The sequence below is a fragment of the Psittacula echo genome (assembly GCF_963264785.1).
Source record: "Psittacula echo genome assembly, chromosome: 2".
Classification (NCBI taxonomy): domain Eukaryota; kingdom Metazoa; phylum Chordata; class Aves; order Psittaciformes; family Psittacidae; genus Psittacula; species Psittacula echo.
This window is the reverse complement of record NC_137737.1, coordinates 12,543,450-12,564,326: the sequence shown is the minus strand read 5'-3', so window position 1 is coordinate 12,564,326 and position 20,877 is coordinate 12,543,450. Positions and strand designations below refer to the sequence as shown.

Here is a 20,877-nt window from a genome sequence, read left to right as displayed (position 1 = left end):
GGGACTAATGCAAGGATGCGTTCGAGGTATCAGGATTACAAGTTTGGTGTGAACATACATGTTGGGAAAGTTGAATTCAGTAGCAATATGTGAATAATTAGCTGGGACTTGAAGTAAAGATTTTCTTCCCTATGGGAGGCAATTGTTTTTATAGCTGTGTCTTATTTTAGTATAATTTATTTCAGAGATGAGTATTATGTTGAGTATGTATAGCGGAAGTGAGGTTCATGACTTGTCATTGGTGTTAACTTTTGAAGTGTAAAAATTGGTCTGTAGTGAAGAAATTCATGTCTATTCTGACTGTCATCTGAGTTTAGACTAAATTAAGTCTCCTCATCCTCCTAATGGAGAATCTGTGGTGTGTTTTATATTGGAAAACTATGCTGTTGAGCTGTAGTTTACTGTTTTGGTTTGGTGAACAAGTTGAGGGAAGTGACTTCAGTTTTTACTCATGGTCTTACATGCCTCACACATCTATACAAGAAAGCAACTTCTTACAACAAGTAAACCAGAAGTTTTTAGCATTGAAGTAGTAACTAGCTTGTGTGATATGTCTTTGTAAGAAAACAAACTGTAAAAACAAAATTCAGAACTTTTTGAAGTGCTTTGTATTCCATATCTGTAAAACTAGCCTGTCTTTGCTTATTCTTTGAGAAGTGTGTAGTGTTTCTTTAGTTAGTAAAAGTAGTTATAAGTAGAGGTGTAAATGTTTCTCTTGTATTTGCTGGTAATTTAATGCTACGTTAAACATTAGCATGCAAAGGAAACCTTGGCAAATAAATCTAACCTAACAATGTATTATATATTTATTTATTTTAGTGGTAGAGCAGAAATTGTGTTTCTTGCCCTTCAGCACTCTAGCAAATGTCATTCCAGTTGTTCAGAAGCACATATGTATGGCAAATGTGCTGTTGCATTTATATTTATGACAAAGCCATCCTCCCTGGGTAAATGGGATTTCTGACACTGTTACTTGAGAGCAGCATTTACTGTTTTAAGTAAAAACTAGTCTAACCGGTTTAATAAGTATATATATGATTGGCATTGCAGTGTTAATTACGATAAAATTAAATGAGATTTCAACTTGAAGCTGGCTAATTGCTTGTCATTGTTAGTGTTTTTTAATGTGATACCTGTTTTAAACGTAGCTAAACTGCACGGAGGAGTTAAACTACAGTTATGCTATGGTTCTGTCAGCACTGGTAAGCTTTGCTTAGTTTTGTCTGTAGCATTGTATACACTTCAGATCAGAATGGTTGAGATTACAAGTTGTGATAAAGCTGAAGTCCTCAAAGAAAAATGATCAATGTTTTGTAGGGGGGATGAGGGCAAAGCATGTTTACCTTAGGTTCAGAGATACTATGGGGAAATTGTGCCAACAAAGAAAGCTTGATACTGTGCAGAACTGCCTGATTCCTACTGTCATGTCAGTTGTCAAGTTCAGCAAGGACCTGATAAACCCACAAATATGCTACCTAAAGAAACAACAGTGTTGCAGAACCGCTGTGTGGGTTAGCTGAAAGAGAAAACTCTTCTGGTGGTCAATGACATGTGATTTCACAGACCTGAAACAAAGGCAGCTTTTGGCTGCATCTGTTTTCATGTACCGATTTAGAAATCTGTTTCAGAACCTCTCATATATTGTACTTTTGCTAATTATGAAAGTTTTGGGTCCATATTTTGAGAGAAATAGAAATACATGAACTTGAAAATCTAAGATTTATTTTCTTTACCATGCACTGTGCAAAAGTGGTTTGTTCTGTACAGCATGTTAACCATTATACTTGTGATGAGACCAGCTTATTCTTCTTTGAGGTGCTTGTTTAAATTCAGGCAGTGGCAGCTTGAGAAATGGCAGAAGACATTCATGTGTTCTGTTTTCATGGGGAAGTATGGACATACGCAAAACACTGGAATGCTTTATTTAAATATATAAAGATTGCTAGCTACAGTTAATGTAAGAGAGAACATATGCATTCTCCATGATGGAAGATTTAAGATCCCTCCATTTACAGAAGTTCCTGCTTTATATATGAAACTAAGTAGGTCAGAAGCTGCAGAAAAACCTCCAGATAGGTTCCCAGAGAAGGATGTTGACAGTAAAGTAGTACTGTTCAGCAAGTGCAGCTATCTTGGAAAATATCCTTTGAAAGCATGACAGAAAGTTTTCTTGATGCAATGATGAAGTTTGACATTTAAAGAGTGAATATTATATGGCAGTCCTGTGGGAGAGAAACAGTTACGTAATTATATGAAGTCTTGTCATGGTTTAAGCCCAGCCGCTAACTCAGAACCACGCAGCCACTCGCTCCTGGAGGGATGGGGAGGAGAATCGAAAGAATGTAACTCGCATGGGTTGAGATAAGAACAGTCCAGTAACTAAGGTATAACACAGAACTACCGCTGCTACCACCAATAACAATAATGATAAGGGAAATAACAAGGGGAGAGAATATAAAAGTGAAAGGAAAAAAAAAACCCCAGTAAACACAAATTATGCACAGTACAGTTGCTTACTACCTGCTGACTGATACCCGGCTCAATCGGAGCAGTGATCCGGGCCTTCTAAGTTAACTCCCCTCAGTTCGTACACTGGGCATGACATGCTGTGGTATAGAATACCCCTTTGGCTGGTTGGGGTCAGGTGTCCTGTCTCTGTTCTCTTCTGGCTTCTTATGCCCCTCCTCACTGGCAGTAGCTTGAGACTGAAAAGTCCCTTCTCGGGGTAAGCGTTACTTAGGAACCACTAAAGCATCGGTGGTGTTCTCAGACTAAAGCCAAAACACAGCACTGCACCAGCTACTAGGAAGAAGAAAAATAACTGTTACAGCTGAAACTAGACAAGTCTAAAGATGGTTGTGGCTTTAAAATTGCTGGATATGCTGTAGCTGCACAAATCTAGCTGAATTAAAGGAAGTTCTGGTAAGATGTCACCATGTGTTTAAAAAAAAATATGCTGCAGCAAGTACAATGCTTTCAGAATTTCCCATTAGAATGAGGAGAGCATCTCTAGAATCATTGTGTACAGTAACTGTTAAAGGAATACTCTGCTGTACATGTGCTTGGGGGATTTTTCTTAAGACAGATTGACTGTCAGTATCTGTTAACTAATTATAGTTGATGATAAAAAATTGGTGAGATATCAGTAACCCATGGCAGAAAAACATTTAGTCATTTTTTCATCTGATTTTTTTTCTTCCTCCCACTTGATTTGCATGCTGATCACTAGGAACATGTTGAATATGGAGTGTTTCACCAAATGTATGAGATGGGAACCTGTAAAATAGGTGCTGTGGACTGCCTCATAATGCCCTGCAGTATTACTATAACTCACCATTCACCATCTCTGGAGACCAGCTTTATAGAGAACTGGATTAGGATAATCTTCTCTTTTATGTGAGAAATCAGAATAAGATTTTACCACTGCACTTCTGGTATCTGTCAGCACTTGAGCTCTAAATGTTCTTAATAGTCTAGGCTAGAAGCTTGGGAAGAAGCTTGTGTGGCTGAAGAAGTCTGGTATGGTAAGGCTTGCTGTGTCATCGAACCTCAGCTTTCACCAGAAAGATCTGGTTTCATAGTTCCTGTAGAGTTTTGGTAGTTAAAGAACAGAAATTTCAAATGTTGATGCATCAAGAGCCTAGAATGTATTTTAAAAAGTAATTCCAATAAGTTTTCCTTTCTGTGTGTTAGTATCATTCTACTGTGTTCGACTTGATAGTAAAATTGTGTGTTTTTTAATAGTTTGCAAGAGAATCTTTCAGTGAAGTCAGTTAAAGAAACAGAGAAGAAACTTCGCCATCTGCTTGCAGATTTGCCACTTCCACCTGAGTTGCCTGGAGGAGCTGACTTATCTAAAAGTCCTGAAGAAAAGAAACCAGCAGTTCAGTTACACAGCAAGAGAAGACCAAAGTACGTTTAGTAAACTTTATAAAGCCTATCAAGAAGTACAAGTGATAAGTTTCTGTAAAATCTATTCTTTTCCAAATCATTCTGATGTTTAATGACTTTTTTAAGAGTAACGAGGCTGAAATCAAACTGCAAGGTTTATTGCTGCTTAATGGTAGTAAGCCAGTTACCGAATAATGTTTCCTAAATATTTAGTGTTGAAGGTCTTGTTGTAGTTAAAACAATCCTTAGATATATTAGCTCTGTTCTTAGAAATGCATGTTGTTTTCTAGAATATGTGGACCACGACATGGTGAAACAAAAGAAAAAGAAATAGATTGGGGAAAGCGCTGTGTGGATAAATTTGATATCATTGGTATTATTGGTGAAGGCACTTACGGGCAAGTTTACAAAGCCAGAGATAAAGACACAGGTAAGTCCAAAAAAAGTGAAGGTAATCATGCTGTTCTAAAGTGACCAGGATATTTTTGGGTTTGTTTTTATATTGAGTAAAACTGTGTGGCGTTCTGCCCTCTAATGTTTGGAAAGTTTTTAGTTGTTGGTTGGTTTGTTTAGTTTTAAATCTAGAATTAGTCTAACTCAGAAGTTACCTTTTGCTGCCTTGGAAAGATTTATCCATAAAACTGTGGCTGAAAGCAAGCTGAATGCTCTTAATTTCTAATTCTTATTTCTTGAGTTTTGGTGCTTTTGTACACAATTGAGCTAGTGAAGAAAAGAGGGTAAATACTCCAGGGAAACAAAATGGGACCCTAGAGAGAATGACAAATAATGAAGTTTGAGAAGGGATGTAAGGGTTAAAGAAGCTATGCATGAGATTTAGGCATTTTTCTTCTTTGTATTCAGTGGTTATTAGCTGAGAGGAAGAGAAGCTGCCTCTGTGCAGCACAGCCCTGAAGTGTTGCATATTGGGTGTTTTTCTTGCAGTATGACTACAGCAGTGACATAATTTTTAATTTTCCTGTTAAGCTCTTGCTAAAATAAGCAAGCATCACCACTGTGATATGCACGAATGCTGTCACTACTTCTAATGTATTGAAATGGATTCTTCATATGTACTGTATGTTGCTTGATCTTTTAATGTCCAATTAGTAGTTCTTGCTGTGACTGCTTGCCCTTCTGGCTTATTTGTGCATGCTTTGAATGCTGGATAATTTTCTACTTCAGCAGTAGCTGAGTCACATAGGATCACATACCAGCCTCAGTTCTTTCTTCTGATCTCCAGAAGCATGAACAGTGTAATTATAATTCCTCCGTCATTCTTTGCCTGTGCTTGTCTCAGTTTGCAACCTTTAATTCTTCAGTTGAACTGTCACAGATCTCATATTTTACCTCTACCTTGGGGAACATTGCAAATCATTGTTAGGAGCTTCTTCCTACTCGCCTAGGATTTTGTTCTTTGCACATTTAAATTGTTAATCTTACCATAACCATATTGCCTCTTTAGCAAGCGTCAGGCTGTTTGTGTGGCAATCATTGCTGAGCCTCCAGTAGAAGTTGTTACTCTCTGTATTGAGTGGTTCCGTACAGTTACAGCAAACCTTCCATTAGCCTTGAATTCAAACCCTGTGCAGAGCAGTATTAAAGCTGTTGAGATGTATTATGACAAAGTGTGCAATGGACTTTCAAAGCAAGTGGGTGTTGTGCCATACTGAAATGTGACCTATTGGGTATATGTATCATACATGGGTGTACAATAAGGCCTTTCTAGAGTTAACAAAGATATGCATGCTGTCAGTAAACTTGCAGGACACAGCAATAAACTTTCAAGAACAGAACGGTTGAGCTGGCATATGGTCTTTAGATATCCTCCATCATGAACAGATCATGCTCCTGCCATTTTGCAGAACCTAGGCCAGCCTGCAGTGGAGTAATAAGGAAAATTTTCTTTAGTGTAAATGTGGCAGTGACACTTCTGCTACTGGAAAGTATATGGAAGAATTAGAAAAGTCTTCAGTCATCTGCCTGATCTTGAACTATGTGGTGTTTCTAGCTAGATGCATGCATTCTGACCTATGGTACTGTAGTAACAAGAAACGCGGAGCAGACGTAGGCCTCTCTCTCTAAAGCTGCTGTGATAATCACTTTTACATGGGGGTTTATTGAAAGATTTGATGTGGAGGATCAGGACACAGGTGAGTGGGGTGTACAGTAAGAAGAAGACAGGCCTTACAGTGGGTAGGTGAAAATTCTCCTTTATAGCTTTGCTCCTCCATGTGATAGTTTCCAAGCAACGGTTAATTCTGTTTCCATTCAGCATCGTGTTTGGTGCAAACATCAAAATGTTAACTGTTTAGTCTGCTCAGAAACAGTAACAAATGGGAAGGGTTTAAAAAACAAATGAGCAAACTTAATACTAAATAACATAGTTTGTTTGCTAATCTTAAGGGTTTGTATTCTCTTAGGGGAAATGGTGGCACTAAAGAAAGTACGTCTGGATAATGAAAAGGAAGGGTTTCCTATAACAGCTATTCGGGAGATTAAGATTCTTCGACAGCTTAATCACCAGAGCATTATTAACATGAAGGAAATAGTGACAGACAAGGAAGATGCTTTGGACTTCAAGAAGGACAAAGGTATGTACACTACTGCAGGAGTAGCTCTTTCTGTTTCTGTTCCTGATACGGTAGTCTGTGATGCTGGATTTGAAGTTCTACTTCATTAAGAAATGTGTTTGCAAATTGTGATGCTTGTCAAAGGGACTTTAATTACTAGTAGAAGTCCTTTATTTAGCTCAGCTATGCCTTTTGCTCATAGGAAGGTTCTTGCAAGTATCTTGTGGGACAAAAAAATGTAATGATTCCAATTTTGCTGGAGAGGAACAGGTGTTTGACTTCTTGACACTCACGGATTAGGGAGGCCAGCAACAATAGCAGGATCTTAATTGTGGAGTTTTTAGTCTTTTATTTTCCTCCTTATATTTTCTTCTGTCATTTAGACTGTTGTAGGCTCAATGCTGAAGAGGTGTTTTTCATTGTAGGCTTTGATTTTGAGATGTGTTTCAGTTTTTCTTAATCTGGTATGTGTGTTTCGAAGGCTAGAAGAAGGGATAAGAAGATTTATGTGGTGAGGATATTTATCCCCCAAATAAAAGACTTGCAGGCTTTTACTCTTTTGGTTCCTTCAGCGTTAAGTCTGGCTTGTTTGAGTTCCTGCAACCTGGAGAATAAAGCAGACAGTGGAAATCATGCAGTGTTGTTGCTTGGTGCTTTTGATACTCGAGGGGTCATTTTGTCTTTGGAGGACGTTTCCTTTTAGGTCCAAGTCTTAGAAACTTCTTTTGGGGTATTTAAATGTTCAATGGGTAACTTGCTAGATGGCTTGGCTGATGAGAGTGTTTGGAATGTGGTACCTGTGCTTATTCCTGGCTTTCCTTCCCAGAATTTTTACAGAGCATGCCCAGCTACAGTGTGGGTAGAAAAGACTGTATGTTGCTGCAGAGCCAGGAGAAACACTGGGTGACTTCGTGATGAATCAGAAAATGGCTGTCAGAATTAAGCAGGAATTAGTTTGGTTTTTTTCTAGCATCTTTAGAAAGTATAATACATTCAAGTGTTATATATACAAATACAGCACTGCCAGGCGGTATTTTTACTGTGTTTAGAAGTAGAAACCATCTAGCAAAGGAGTTTCTCTGGATGTGTGCAGGTTTCAGTGGTTAGCACCCGCTCTGAATCCCAGCAGTATGCAACAGCCAGTTTAGGCTTTTCACGTGAATCTTGCACTGAGTTTTAATTAGGTCTAACCTACTTGGCTAATGAGACCACACTGAGCCTTGACTTAAAACTTAATAACTCATTAATTAATTGTCTCTCTTTCTGTTTGGTGCCATGTCTAGGATTGAATTGTAAATTTTTTTTGGTGTACTTCAAACTGTCTCATTAATTTCAAATGTATTTTTCTTGTGCCCAAGTCTATATTTGTGCTTTTGATATTGCTTTCATTTAATTCCTCGTGTAAAAGCTTATTAAAACAGTTATTTTCAGAAAATTTGCAAGGAAAGCGGTTTCTCTGGAGATGTTAGAACCAAATTCATTTCTGAAAGCATTAGCATGATAAAGAGACTCTGCTGTTATGATTTGTCTGTGAAAAGATGGAAGGCTTGTTTGGTTTTTTTGTTTCCAGGCACTGCGTTCTGTATTTCTCTAATGAGTAGTTCATTGTGAGATGGAGGTTTATAGTCGAGATGTTGTGGCCAAATTGTAGTCTATGCAGGGAACAAATAAATGCAAGTGGGAGGGAGTTTGACCATCTTCACAGTAAACCATTGCAAGCACAAAAGTAGGCTGCTTGGTTTAAGAAGGAACCATTATAGAAATGGTAGAGCTTACAGCAGAAGCAGAGTGTTTTGACCTCTGAATATACTTATGCTTAATGTACATTATATGCTTGTCTTAGCTTTGGAATATAACTTTTACAAAACCCTGCTGATAGTCCATTTGTAAAAGTAGGGAATGGGAACATTTCTTCTAACACATGTTCTCTAGTTGATATAAGTAAAGTTAATTCTGTGTCTAAGGTTGGCTGTCGTATCCTGACTCGTCTGCTTATTCATGTAAGGTGTTGGGTTTGTTTTTTGGTTTTGTTTGTTTTGGTTTTTTTTTTTCCTTTGGATCTCAGTAATTTAAAATGCAGTTTTCTGACAATGATGTAGATGTTGGACACACCTTGTACAATCTTTTTTTTATGATGCTTTTTAAGATAGCAACATTGGCCTGCAAACCAGTAATAGCTTGCCTTATACAGCTTTGTCCTGATACTTCGAGCTGTGTTACGTGCTTGCACAATTAGACATTAGGAAGAAGTTCTTCTCTGTAAGGGTGGTGAGGTGCTTGCAGAAGGTACCCAGGGAAGCTGTGGCTGCCCCATCCCTGGCAGTGTTCAAGGCCATGTTGGACAGGGCTTGGAGCAACCTGCTGCAGTGGAAGGTGTCCCTGCGTGTGACAACTCTTGCACCAACCGAGACTCCCTGATTCCCATCCATAAGCTGATCCGTAGACTCGAGAGTCAAGGAGTGATCAGCAGGACCCGCTCACCCTTTAATAGCCCCATATGGCCAGTGCAAAAGTCTAACGGAAAGTGGAGACTAACAGTAGACTATCGTGGCCTGAATGAAGTCACACCACCATTGAGTGCTGCTGTACTGGACATGCTAGAACTTCAGTATGAACTGGAGTCAAAGGCAGCCAAGTGGTATGCCACGATTGATATTGCCAATGCATTCTTCTCAATTCCTTTGGCAGCAGAATGCAGGCCACACAGTTGGTTTTACTTGGAGGGGTGTCCAGTACACTTGGAACCGACTGCCCCAGGGGTGGAAACACAGCCCTACCATCTGCCATGGACTGATCCAGAATGCACTGGAACAGGGGCAAGCTCCAGAACACCTGCAATACATTGATGACATTATTGTGTGGGGTGATACAGTGGAAGAAGTCTTTGAGAAAGGGAGGAAAATAATCCAAATCCTGCTGAAAGCTGGTTTTGCCATAAAACGGAGTAAGGTCAAGGGACCTGCACAGGAGATTCAATTTTTGGGAATAAAATTGCAAGATGGACGTCGCCAGATCCCTACAGATGTGATCAACAAAATAACAGCAATGTCTCCACCAACTAATAAGAAAGAAACACAAGCTTTCTTGGGTGCTGTGGGGTTCTAGAGAATGCACATCCCAAATTACAGTTCGATTGTAATTCCTCTCTATCATGTGACCCAGAAGAAGAACGATTTTAAATGGGGCCCTGAGCAACAGCAAGCCTTTGAGCAAGTTAAACGTGAGATAGTTCATGCAGTAGCCCTTGGACCAGTCCGGACTGGGCCAGATGTGAAAAATGTACTGTACACCGCAGCTGGGGAGAATGGTCCTACCTGGAGCCTCTGGCAGAAAGCTCCAGGGGAGACTCGAGGTCGACCCCTCGGCTTTTGGAGTCGGGGATACAAAGGATCTGAGGCCAGCTATACTCCAACTGAGAAAGAGATACTGGCAGCCTATGAAGGGGTTCGAGCTGCTTCAGAGGTGATTGGCACTGAAGCTTTAAGGTCCTGGATGAGCTTTAAGGTCCCTTCTAACCCAAACCAGTCTGGGATTCTAGGATTTTAAGTGACATAATCCTGTGTTACAGACTTTTGAGTATCTGACTTGTGTCAATAGTTTCAACAGCATTTTGCTTTTAAAGAAAATAGAAGAAAAGTTTAGCTGTGTTTTATCCTGGCCAGCTTGGGTTATAAGTTTAACAATAGGAACAACTTTAGTATAGGATTGGGTTTATTCTTTCTAGCCAACCGTTAGAAAATGAAATGTGACACATTGGAGCAATGTGTTAGAAATGTTTTAAGTGTATTTCCACCAGTGGAAATATGGCGCATGAGCACGATTGTATGTGGGAGATGAGTGGGTCTGCTGTACTGAAACCTGAAGTGTAACTGTGCAGTTTTCATTATGCATGAGACATGCTTGATGATCAAGTTGAATAATTGCATTTCTGATTACTAATCGGTGATTTAATATCTTGATTCTGAAGCATGCTCCTGACGGGTAAAACATGTGTGTTGGGTGTGGCAAGGATTATCCATTTTGTATGTTTTTCATGTAGGCTTTTCTCCCCTACCTGTCATACAGAGGGAGATGGGTGAGCACACAAGGTAAGGGATGGGAACACAAGACTAATAGCTTATATCCTGTCTTGTGTGTATATCTGCATAACAGCTGACTTAACAGTACATTCATCAGTTGCGCTTGGGGGTTTGTAGGCTTTTTTGTTTCTTTCAGCCTCCTCTGCTTCTCTTGGGACATAAAACCTCATTTGACTTGATAGCAGCAATGAGCTGTAGTTTCCATTCAGTATTTTCCTAAAATGTCAGAACTCTGGTTATTTTTGTTGAAAACATTTTCCTCTACTGAGCTAGTACAAGAGCAATTGTGGGTGTCAGTCTTTAATAGTACTAGAAGCAGCCTGACACTGTTGGTGTTTGTAACCAAATCTGATGGCAACTAAAGCTTCTTTCACTTTTTGTTTGCTTGGTGGTAATTCAAATTAATAGGAGTTTGAAAATTCATATTCATGGACTTCAGTTCATGTCCTCTTGAAGCAGAGTTTGGAGCAAGAGGATTGTACTGGGCAGGAGCTTTTCATCTTCTCTTAGTGCTTTGGGTTGTTTTTGTCTCAGAAAGTTTGTGTGATGTTGCTTGTGTAACAGTAATTGAAGAAGCAAGAATTGAAACAAGTTGAAAACAAAGAGCTATTTCCTAGGTATATTCAAATCTATGTACCTCATAAGCTAAGTTAGTTGAGCCACTTCAGTTATAACTTTATAACTATATAACTTTTATAACTATAACAGTTATAACCTTATAACTGAAGTTATAAAATGAACCAGAATGACTGGAAAAAAAGTCCTTCTTTCTTTGGGCTTTCTTCAGATCTGGTTTTGTTTTCTCTATTAAGTTTGACAATTAATTACATGATCTTATGTGTCTCTTTTTTAACTTTGGGCGCCTGAGATGGTTCTTCAGTTCTCAGTTGCTGCTTTATCAGCTAGAAGCTGTTGCAAGTGTTCAACTTTCTAGCCACAGTATCTTTCTATTAAACACACGACCAGTGCCTGACTTAGCTTTTGTGGTTATGAATGTAAAACTAGTAGGTGTACTGACTGACATCTCCTCTTCCTTTTGACTGGAAGAAGTATTTTCAATTGCTAACCCAAGAGAGGTGTAAAATTTTGCATGGGAGACTCCAATAAAAAAGATCTGGTTGATGTTGCAGCTTGGGGGTTTTTTGTTTGCGTTGTTTCTGTGTGTGTATTGTCTGTTTGCATTGTGTGTTTCTGTTATTAATTTTAAAATCTAGATTTACTTTAGATAGATTAAATTCTGAATTGATTTGCAGTACAAGTTAACAAGCCTATTTTAGGCATGAAGTTGGTATTTGTCTTAACAGCGTGGCAGTACTGCTGTCAAAAGGACACTGGCTCTGTGGAACATTGTAGATTAGGCAGAAGTTCTTCCCTGTGAGGGTGGTGAGGCACTGGAACAGGCTGCCCAAGAAAGTTGTGAATGCTTCATCCCTGACAGTGTTCAAGGCCAGGTTGGACAGGGCTTGGTCTAGTGGAAGGTGTCCCTGCCTGTGGGAGGGTGTTGGAATTAGATGATCTTAAGGTCCTTTTCAACCTAAACCGTTCTGTGAATAGCAGGTTACTTTCTCACAGCCGCTGGGGAGTACTTTGTCTGAAAGCCCGTGGTTTGTAGGAAGTCTGTGACAGCAGTCATGTCATCAGAGAGTACCTCATAGCAGCCTTCCAGTATCTGAAGGGGGCCTACAGGGACGCTGGATATGGACTCTTCACTAGGGACTGTAGTGATAGGACAAGGGGTAATGGGTTAAAACTTAAACAGGGGAAGTTTAGATTGGATATAAAGAAGTTCTTTACTGTAAGGGTGGTGAGGCGCTGGAATGGGTTGCCCAGGGAGGTTGTGAATGCTGAATCCCTGGCGGTGTTCAAAGCCAGGTTGGATGAGGCCTTGGGTGGCATGGTTTAGTGTGAGGTGTCCCTGCCCATGGCAGGGGGTTTGGAACTAGATGATCTTAAGGTCCTTTCCAACCCTAACTATTCTATGATTCTATGACTTCACTACAGTAAACACTACAGGTTCCTTCTCTATTGTAACTAGCTTTATCCGGGTTTCCTGCGAAGTTGAGCAAAACCAAACTGTCCTGAATTTCAGTAACCTCTAATGATCTACAGCTTGCCTTGCTGCTCCCAAAATAGCTGATAGAAACTTACCCAAATAGGTTTCATGCTACAGTTTTCAGGCATAGCGTGACTGTTTGCATGATGCTTCCTGTTTCTGTGTGCTGTAGTGGACTCTGGTCTGGAATGAGTGCAGACCTAATTGTGTGGCTTCTCAACTTGATCCATGTTATGGCAAACTGAGAAAAATCCCTGTTTATTAACGAAAGATTTCTGATAGGTTTGGTTTACTTTTCCTCTGCTTTAAGTTTTTCATTTGTTTTCTTATTTCCCTGTAGTATGTAATGAAACAAGGAAACTATTTGCTCCCAGGGCTTCTGTATGCTCTTGGCTGGTAAACCTGTTTCAGAGTGTGTTTCTGTGCATGTGGAGTTTGGGTTGGATTTGTTTCGAGAGGAGAAAGCAACTGATTTTGCAATGGGAGAGTAACATAAGACATAGCAAGGATGCTTTCTTTAGACTTAAGGTGGTTGATTCAGTAGCTATAACTTTATTTGGTGTTTCATAAATTGGAAAATAGGTTTTCAAAATGTGAGTAGAAAGAAAAGATGAGTGTCTGTTTAAGGGACTCTTAAGGAATTTAAATATAAGGAACTTAAACGTTACGTTACTTTACTTTTCAAGCTTTGACAAAATTCTGTTTAAAACTGTTTTGGAATATAGTGTATTGTAAGTACTGGTAGAGAAACGTTAAGCAAGTGGAAGAGTAAATATAATCCAATTATCTTGAATCAACCAAGGGAAAAAATAATTATGTATTTCATAGAAGAAGCTGAGGAGGCTTATTAGTGAGATGAAAATCTGATGGAGCCTCATTCTGAACAGTGAGTACAGAACCAATTGTTGAAAACCTGTTCAACTCTGCATTGTACGTACCGTGCGCTGAATGAGCCAGGGATCCTTTCTCTTCAGTGTTTTTGTATTTCAGGATACTCTTTTAATGCATTTATACTGGATTGACTTACAATTTGCACATAATAAGGCACTTCTGGTCTCCTTGTTCCTCTGAGCTGTATCTAGTCAGGTATTTTGAGAAACCCCAAACACCTTCCCCATGAGCTTACATTTGCTTAAAAGCTGTCATCTGGGTAGGCTTCTGGATCATTCGCCTCTGCTGCTCCCCTCCCTGCACAGCCTGAAGCACTTGTATCTCACTTTGAGAACAAATGCCTAATTTAATGTCCTGCTTTGTGGGATCTGTATGATTTGATGACAGTCCAAAAAAATCCAGGGCCCGCTTGTGTCACAGAAGTGTGTTTTGTTAGCTTTTATAACCCCCTAGAAAATCCTTTGTTTATTACAGATCATCAGTGCCATGTCTTGAGTTACCTATTTCATATGCATAGCTTGATAGCATTATTGCCCCAGTTCATTTTCAGTTTTGGTCAAGAAAACTACTTTTAGAGTTCCATGACTTGAAATAAATGAACAGGAGAAGAAGATGTGTTAATCCTTTAACTACTCTAGAGCAGTATCTCACTTTCTGACCCTTGTCAATCTTAACTGGCAGCATGGTCAAAAAAGATTAATTTCTTGAAGTGCAGGCAAGAGAAGGGTGGGTAAGAGGATTGTTTCCATTGATGTGAATCTCCTTTATTTATTGTGTACCTCCATAATAGATTCAGCTGCTGTCTCATCCCATATTCAGAAGTAGGCAATATTACTATGGCTCAGCTGTTCCAGCTGCTGCTCTGCCAACATGCAGTGAAGTTAAGGTTTCTTATCTCAGTAGATGAAGGAATGGAGATAAGCTGCGTGGTATCAGCAAACAAAATGGGGCACACAGGACACAACCCCCCAGTTGGTGTTTTGTTGCAGCATGTGGCAGTGTGCAGACTGAAGGCTGCTTCCCACCCCACGGGTATTTACTTACTGGGAAGTGCAGTAAGATGAGTAAAGTTAAAGTCAAATACACAGTTCTCAGTTCATTTGAAGTGCATGTGCTTTACTGTAACAGAGCTTTAGGTGTTTTTGGGACACTGCTTTCAGAAATGTGGATGTTTGGCAAAGCTCCCGTGAAACAAAGGGTCTTTTAAAAATGTAACCTCCAAGCTATTGAACGTCTTGGCCTCATAAGGGAAAGAACAATTATTTTTTGTTGTTTCCATTTTTGAGAAATGGATATTTGTGTGGCATGTTTTGATTGTACTAAAGGATGCTCTAAACTTGAACTCTGGCTATGCTGTAGTAAACAGTCTTCTGCCTGTGCATAGTTATCTCGTGAAGTCTTTCATGACTGTTTTCTTCTTCCTGAATATCTGCAGTTTCTTTCCCTGTTGTGAAGATTGCCTGATCTGATGAAAAGCAGTAGAAATTTGAAAAGATCAAGTGGAATAATTAACTGTTTTGTAGGCCAAACCTCTATATCTGTATCAGAAAAGGGCACCGCACTTGTGTACAAAGAAACTGAATTTCACTTCAGTTCGCTTGACACCTTTTTTGCAGCTACAATCACTTCCAAATATAGTCTGAGTAATACTGCAAATCAGGTTTTAATGGTTAGAATGCCAAGGCTAGTAGGCTAATTTCAGTAGTTTATCATAACTGACGAAGATTCAGCTTTGACTGTTTTTAACAAGGAATTCTAACTTTGTATCATATGTGTGATGCAGAAGTGTAATCGATCTGCACATTTGCTCTTGCTCTGGTACGGAAGGAACATCTAGCGTTTGTACTGTTCTAGTGTATGTTCCTTAATGAGACTTGTGGAGAATATAAATAATGGGATCAACTCCCAGATACTGCTGTTCTATTTATGAACTGTCTCCATTGTTGTCAGCTTTCCTTCTTGCATGAGGGTACCAATTCTGATTGCTGGTTATAAATAGTGGTAAAAAAATCCTGGTAGCTAGTGGCAAAGCAGGAAATTGCTCAAGGCATGGAGCCTGCTTCGCATATAAACAAGAAGACTGTTTGGCTATTCTCACTGAGCAGGTCTACAATCCCACTGATCCTTCCCAGCCTTTCTCCTTCTCATGTACATGCAGAGTGCAGCCTGCTGCCATGACAGTTAACTTTTCTTTGTATTCCAGAGCAAGAAGATACTAAGATTGTTGGTATTCAGTTTTGTTGAGCTGACATTCTCTGAAGAGCGTGTCTAGATTATTCTGGCGCTGCAGCATTAATATCAGCTGTTCTGTTTCAAGGCATTTTAGAATATGTCATGGTTCATACTTCAGCAATTGTCAGTAAAGTAGACCTTTGCCAGTTACCCTGATTTAAAAGATGAAGATGAGGAGCCTCAGTGCTTTTCCCATACTGAACTGGTGAACTGCCTTGGTGAACTCAGTTACGCGCATAGTAGCACGGCAGAGCTTTAGTTGTTTATGGCTATTAATACTTCCTGCTTTCCTTTTGAAGTAATGTACCTCCTGCTTCACATCCTCTGTACACACTGACGGATATTTTATGATCAGTATTTTGCTTCCTCCATATAACATACGACACGTAAGAGAACAAAAGGACTTCAGTTAAAAACAGTGAACTCAGAGTGTCTTATGCAATGGCCTGTAGTTTAGCTGGTCTACACTGATCTTTGTTACAAGTTTAACACTTACTCTATGAGTGATCTTTCATCTTTTTGTTAAAAAGCATATGGATTTGACACTCTTTCTTCTCTTTTCAGCTACTGTGCAAGTTCATTAGAATCCGGCTGTGTGCATTTGTGTGTGTGCGTGTATGTTCTGGCAAGCTAACTTCTCATTACTACTCCAAGACTTTCGCTAGCTTCTGAGTTGAAGCTTTCTATTTAGGAACCAGAACCTGTAATGAGTTCTTGTTGGGCAGAAGCTATTTGTACTTCAGAGTGGTAGCTTTGAAATCTCTTTGGGGAAAGGCTTCTGAAAATGGAAGGTAGACAGACCCACTTGAAAGTTGTTTCTGCATTGCCACTAGTGCTCTGCAGGGGCTGCAGTGTCTTCTCTGCCCCAGAGTTAAGTAGAAAGGGGAAAAATGATGTACTGAAACGTAGATCGTACTGGGAGTGGGTGTGCTGGAGAGTGGTTATTGCTGGTTCTGAAGCATTCAGCACTTTTCCGCTTTAAGATTGGTTATTGCTGCCTCTGAAGCACTTGGCACTTTTCCCCTTGAAGAATATATCAAAGAGTCTTTGCTTTAATAGCTTTGTTTGTGGAATTACGCAGGCTAACGTGAGATGAGACCAGACTGCATTATGCTTAATGTATGTATCTGGCAACTTGCAGAATAAACTGTCTTTGCAGAGCTGCTGTTGCTAGTAGGTTAGTTCTGCTTTCTCGTTTTGACTTATGGGTATTATTGGTCTGAGAAGGGCAAGCTTATTTTTGGCCCAGTTCCACACTGAAATCTTGAAGTCAGTCACTGAATCATGAAAGATGAACTAATGTTGTACATACTTTGTTTCTAGATTTCTCCCCAAGCTTTGCATAGGGCATATTAACCCAGTTAATTTTTCCTTATATAAAATGAGTGGAGATTGAGAGCCATAGAAGAGTACATGTCCATCTAGATTAAGGCACCATGTTGGTAGGGTTGTATTTGCTTTCACAAACATTTGACCATTGTAGCTGCTCACATGATAGAGCAATTTCCTGCACTATGTTTCATTGCTATTACTGGACACGAGGCCAGCTATAAATATTGCAGAAAATGGGAACAGTTGTGAGAAAAATAGTTTAAACTTGGAGCAGCAATGTTTTGAACTGCTGTTAAACCAATTTCTCTCTGTTTCTCTTGCCTTTTCCCTTTCTTTTCCTAGGTGCATTTTACCTCGTATTTGAGTACATGGACCATGACTTGATGGGACTGCTGGAATCTGGTTTGGTTCATTTTAATGAAAACCATATTAAATCTTTTATGAGACAGCTGATGGAGGGCTTGGCCTATTGCCATAAGAAGAACTTTTTGCACAGAGATATCAAATGTTCAAATATTCTACTAAATAATAGGTATGGATATTACTTAAAGTTTGTAAAAAAAGAAATAAATTGTATGTTAACAACTCTTAAATCTTTCTTTTAATCTTTACAGTTCACCTGCTTTGTCATTAACCACAGGTTTTTTTAGATGGCCTAGTTGCTTTAAAATCAGTTGTGAAATACTAATCTGGTAACACTGCTGCTCAACACTGGATCCTGTAATTGTTAAACTTCTGTGTCTTAAAACAGCAGGATTAAAACTTCAGTCTTTTGGGTCAGAGTATGGGGGGAAATTACCTGAGTTCAAATATATTAAACCAGAATTTTAGGACAAAAGTGTTTGACATGTTTTCTTTTTGCCATCTCATTTTAAGATGAAGTGTGGCTAGCCTGGTTCTTCATGACGTAATTGTGAGGTCCTTGTCTTCATCAGTCAGGATGATGCTTTAAAACAGTATTCATCAGGTGTGTTCAGACATGCTTTGGCTTGCAGTTACAGCCATAATCAAACAGAGATGAATTGGTTTCTTACTTCTTTAACCATGTGTAATTCCAAGTCTCATTAGTGGTCATGCTTTTGTTCAGTGTGCAACAGCAGCGAATTAAAAGCTTGTGTGAAGATAGTGGAAGGCTTCAGTACAGAAACACTGTTCATGAAATCCAGTGGTAATAAAATCAGGGAGCAGCTGTAAAAGTTAGGCTTACAACAGCAAAAAAGATCATCCTTACAGAGCAGGTAGTCAGCTTCTGGAATCTGTTGTCAGCGCAGGTTTTCCTGGCTAGTGTCAGGAGGTATAACAGGGTGGGACACATTCATGAACAGGATCAGTAACACCTGCTAAAGGGAATAGATAGGAATATGTATTTTAGAATCTTTAACACAGTGATTGAGGGTGGTGTAAGTACAAGGAAAATTAGGCCCAAAGTGAGCAGGTTCACATGTTCTCCCTAAAAGTCTGCTGCTGCTGGAAGCAAAATGCTGGGCAGAATGGATCAAGGGTGTCTCTTGCTCATCTTGCGTGGGTGATGGTGTCTCCGTGCACCTTTGGGAACTCAAAAGCTGAGGTGTAAACTGATGGGGAAGAAGTGTCTTATTGTAGAGGTGGAGCATTCTGTTGTACTGTGCTCTCTCCAATCCAGGATACAGAGGTTTTTCCCCTAGAGTATTTTTGAGCATCCTTAGATGTTTCCACTGGAAGAAGAAAAAGTTAATAGTTGATCACAATAATTTTAAGCCAGTATTTCTAAAATCTCACTACCAGTTATAGCCTGAAGCCAAATACATGGATTATGTATCTTTTAGATACACAACTTAAATGTCTTTGCTCAAAAATTCATTGATTTTCCACAGATATGCTGTCTGAAGAACAAGCATGTGAATTTGAGGGGAACATTTCTTTTGTTTATGGGGATTCTTTCAAGTGATACAACAATTCTAAGCACAAATCTGAGGGGAAAAATGGAATGGAAAATGTAACCTATATAAATGACCTGAATAACCTAAATAAAATATATTTTAACACAAAATGGTCATTCTTACATCAGGAAGTCTTGCCATAATTTGATGAAATAAAATCTATTTGAAAGTGAGGTTTTGCATGTATTTAAAAGTGGGAGTTTTAAAAGCCTGTAAGTGCAGAAAATGAAACCCTCCCCCTATAACATTCTAACATTCATTTCGTGTATTAGAGAAGCTTGCATATAGCTTTCTGTTTAAATCATCTAGACTTCAGAGGTGGTGGGGACTACAGGCTGTGGAGCAGTGCCTTATAGCTGTGGAAACTGCCAGGCAAGAGCTCTGGGTCTTCTGCTCTTCCCCTTATATGTGGGAAAATTCAAGCAGGGGTTAGAGGTTGTGTCATTCAGCAAGCTGGCTGCTGGCAAAAATAGAAGCCCTTATCTGGTCGTTCACCCTCATTTAAAGGCTGTATTTAAACTTCACAAGAGCAGAACAGGACTTTTGACAGCTTTCTAGAAGGAAGTATGGCTATTGATGGTTGTTGTACGAATGCTTATGCTAGCAGTAAGGGATGAGAAAATAGCAGTTTCCTCCCTCCTTTTTTTCCTGTGCAGTTACAAATTTGATTACTTTACAGCATACACCTAAATTTTGACTAAGATCCAGTGATATAAATGCCATTTGACGAGCATACCTAATTTTGCTTACTTGTCTTTGCTATTCAGTAGGTCGGTGTATTTGTTTACTGAAGAGATGCATAGATTGTAAGGCATTGCCTCCTCATTACTGTGATTTGGTGAAGACCAGTTGCAGCTGCCTCAGTCTCAAACTTCACCTGATTTTGAGGGAGGAAATCTTTAACAGGATTAGCCACTAAATAATTCTTTGCTTTTTCCACCAGAGGGCAGATAAAGCTTGCAGATTTTGGGCTTGCTCGGCTGTACAACTCTGAAGAAAGGTAAGATACAATTATACCATGAAAAAGCATTCAGAAGTTTAATCTTTTTTGCATAACTCTTACGTGTTACAAGGGCCAGAAAAGAACACTGTTGTTTAGAGCGCATATTGTACTGTAATACAAGTAATTGCTTAGGACATGTTGTCTTGCACTGCATAATACCACAGAACTCTCTTTGTGCAAGTGTATTGCGTTTCCCAGCGTTCTGGATAAATAACTGTAGAGCGTGGCCTTATGTTAATTGGAATTGAAGAGTTGCAGTATGAAGTAGGTTGCATCAATATGTAGGTTTTTACTATTAGTTTCTGGTCCTGTAAACCTAAAGTGTATTCTTTCTGTTAGTATATCTAGGCAAAGTTGATTTAAGGAAAGCAAAATTCTTTGGCTGACACAAATTGGTATACAGTGTCTTTTCAATAAGCATTACTTTTGTGTAAGATTTAACCTTACGTTTGAAGGGGTTCATTGTGTTCTTTAGGCAGCCAGTGCTGTTGAATCTGCTGGAAACAGAGATACAAATTGAAATAAAAGTTATTCTGAAACTACACGTGACTTGTGCTTCTGTTGTTCTTGGCTTCGTTATGCTTGTACTCCAGGAAACAGGTGCACAGATTTTATGATTAAGAGCTGAAGTATTCATATTGTAATGTCATGTGTTTGTCATGTGGAACTGGCTGAATGTTCATTACAGTTAGTGTGTACATCAGGTAGTTGGATGTACCGAGATCGGCTTCCTCAGTTTCATTTCTGCACACCTTATTTGGGAAATAATATCCATAATGTTAGCTTTATGAATTTATGGTGTTTCTTACAGAGCTCTGAGCTTGTTGTTGAACCTGATAGCGTTAGATTCATTGTCTTCTGAGCTGTTATTTCCAGAACATATGCTGAAGTACAGATATTAAAACTG

At 39.2% G+C, this 20,877-nt stretch overlaps 1 protein-coding gene across 9 annotated transcripts in view; it reads left to right on the top strand.

Annotated features, from left to right (window-relative positions):
• The window catches only part of CDK13 (cyclin dependent kinase 13), a 68,703-nt gene that overhangs the window by 12,872 nt on the left and 34,954 nt on the right, over window positions 1-20,877 (top strand). For all 9 annotated transcript variants that reach the window (XR_013956303.1, XR_013956304.1, XR_013956305.1 and 6 more), the window contains exons 3-7: window positions 3,745-3,912; window positions 4,182-4,321; window positions 6,312-6,482; window positions 17,391-17,580; window positions 19,911-19,967. Coding sequence is in view for 6 of the 9 variants with exons in the window: in XM_080611661.1 (XP_080467787.1) it covers window positions 3,745-3,912; window positions 4,182-4,321; window positions 6,312-6,482; window positions 17,391-17,580; window positions 19,911-19,967 (726 nt within the window). In the remaining 3 variants the exon portion in view is untranslated. The remainder of the gene's footprint in view (window positions 1-3,744; window positions 3,913-4,181; window positions 4,322-6,311; window positions 6,483-17,390; window positions 17,581-19,910; window positions 19,968-20,877) is intronic.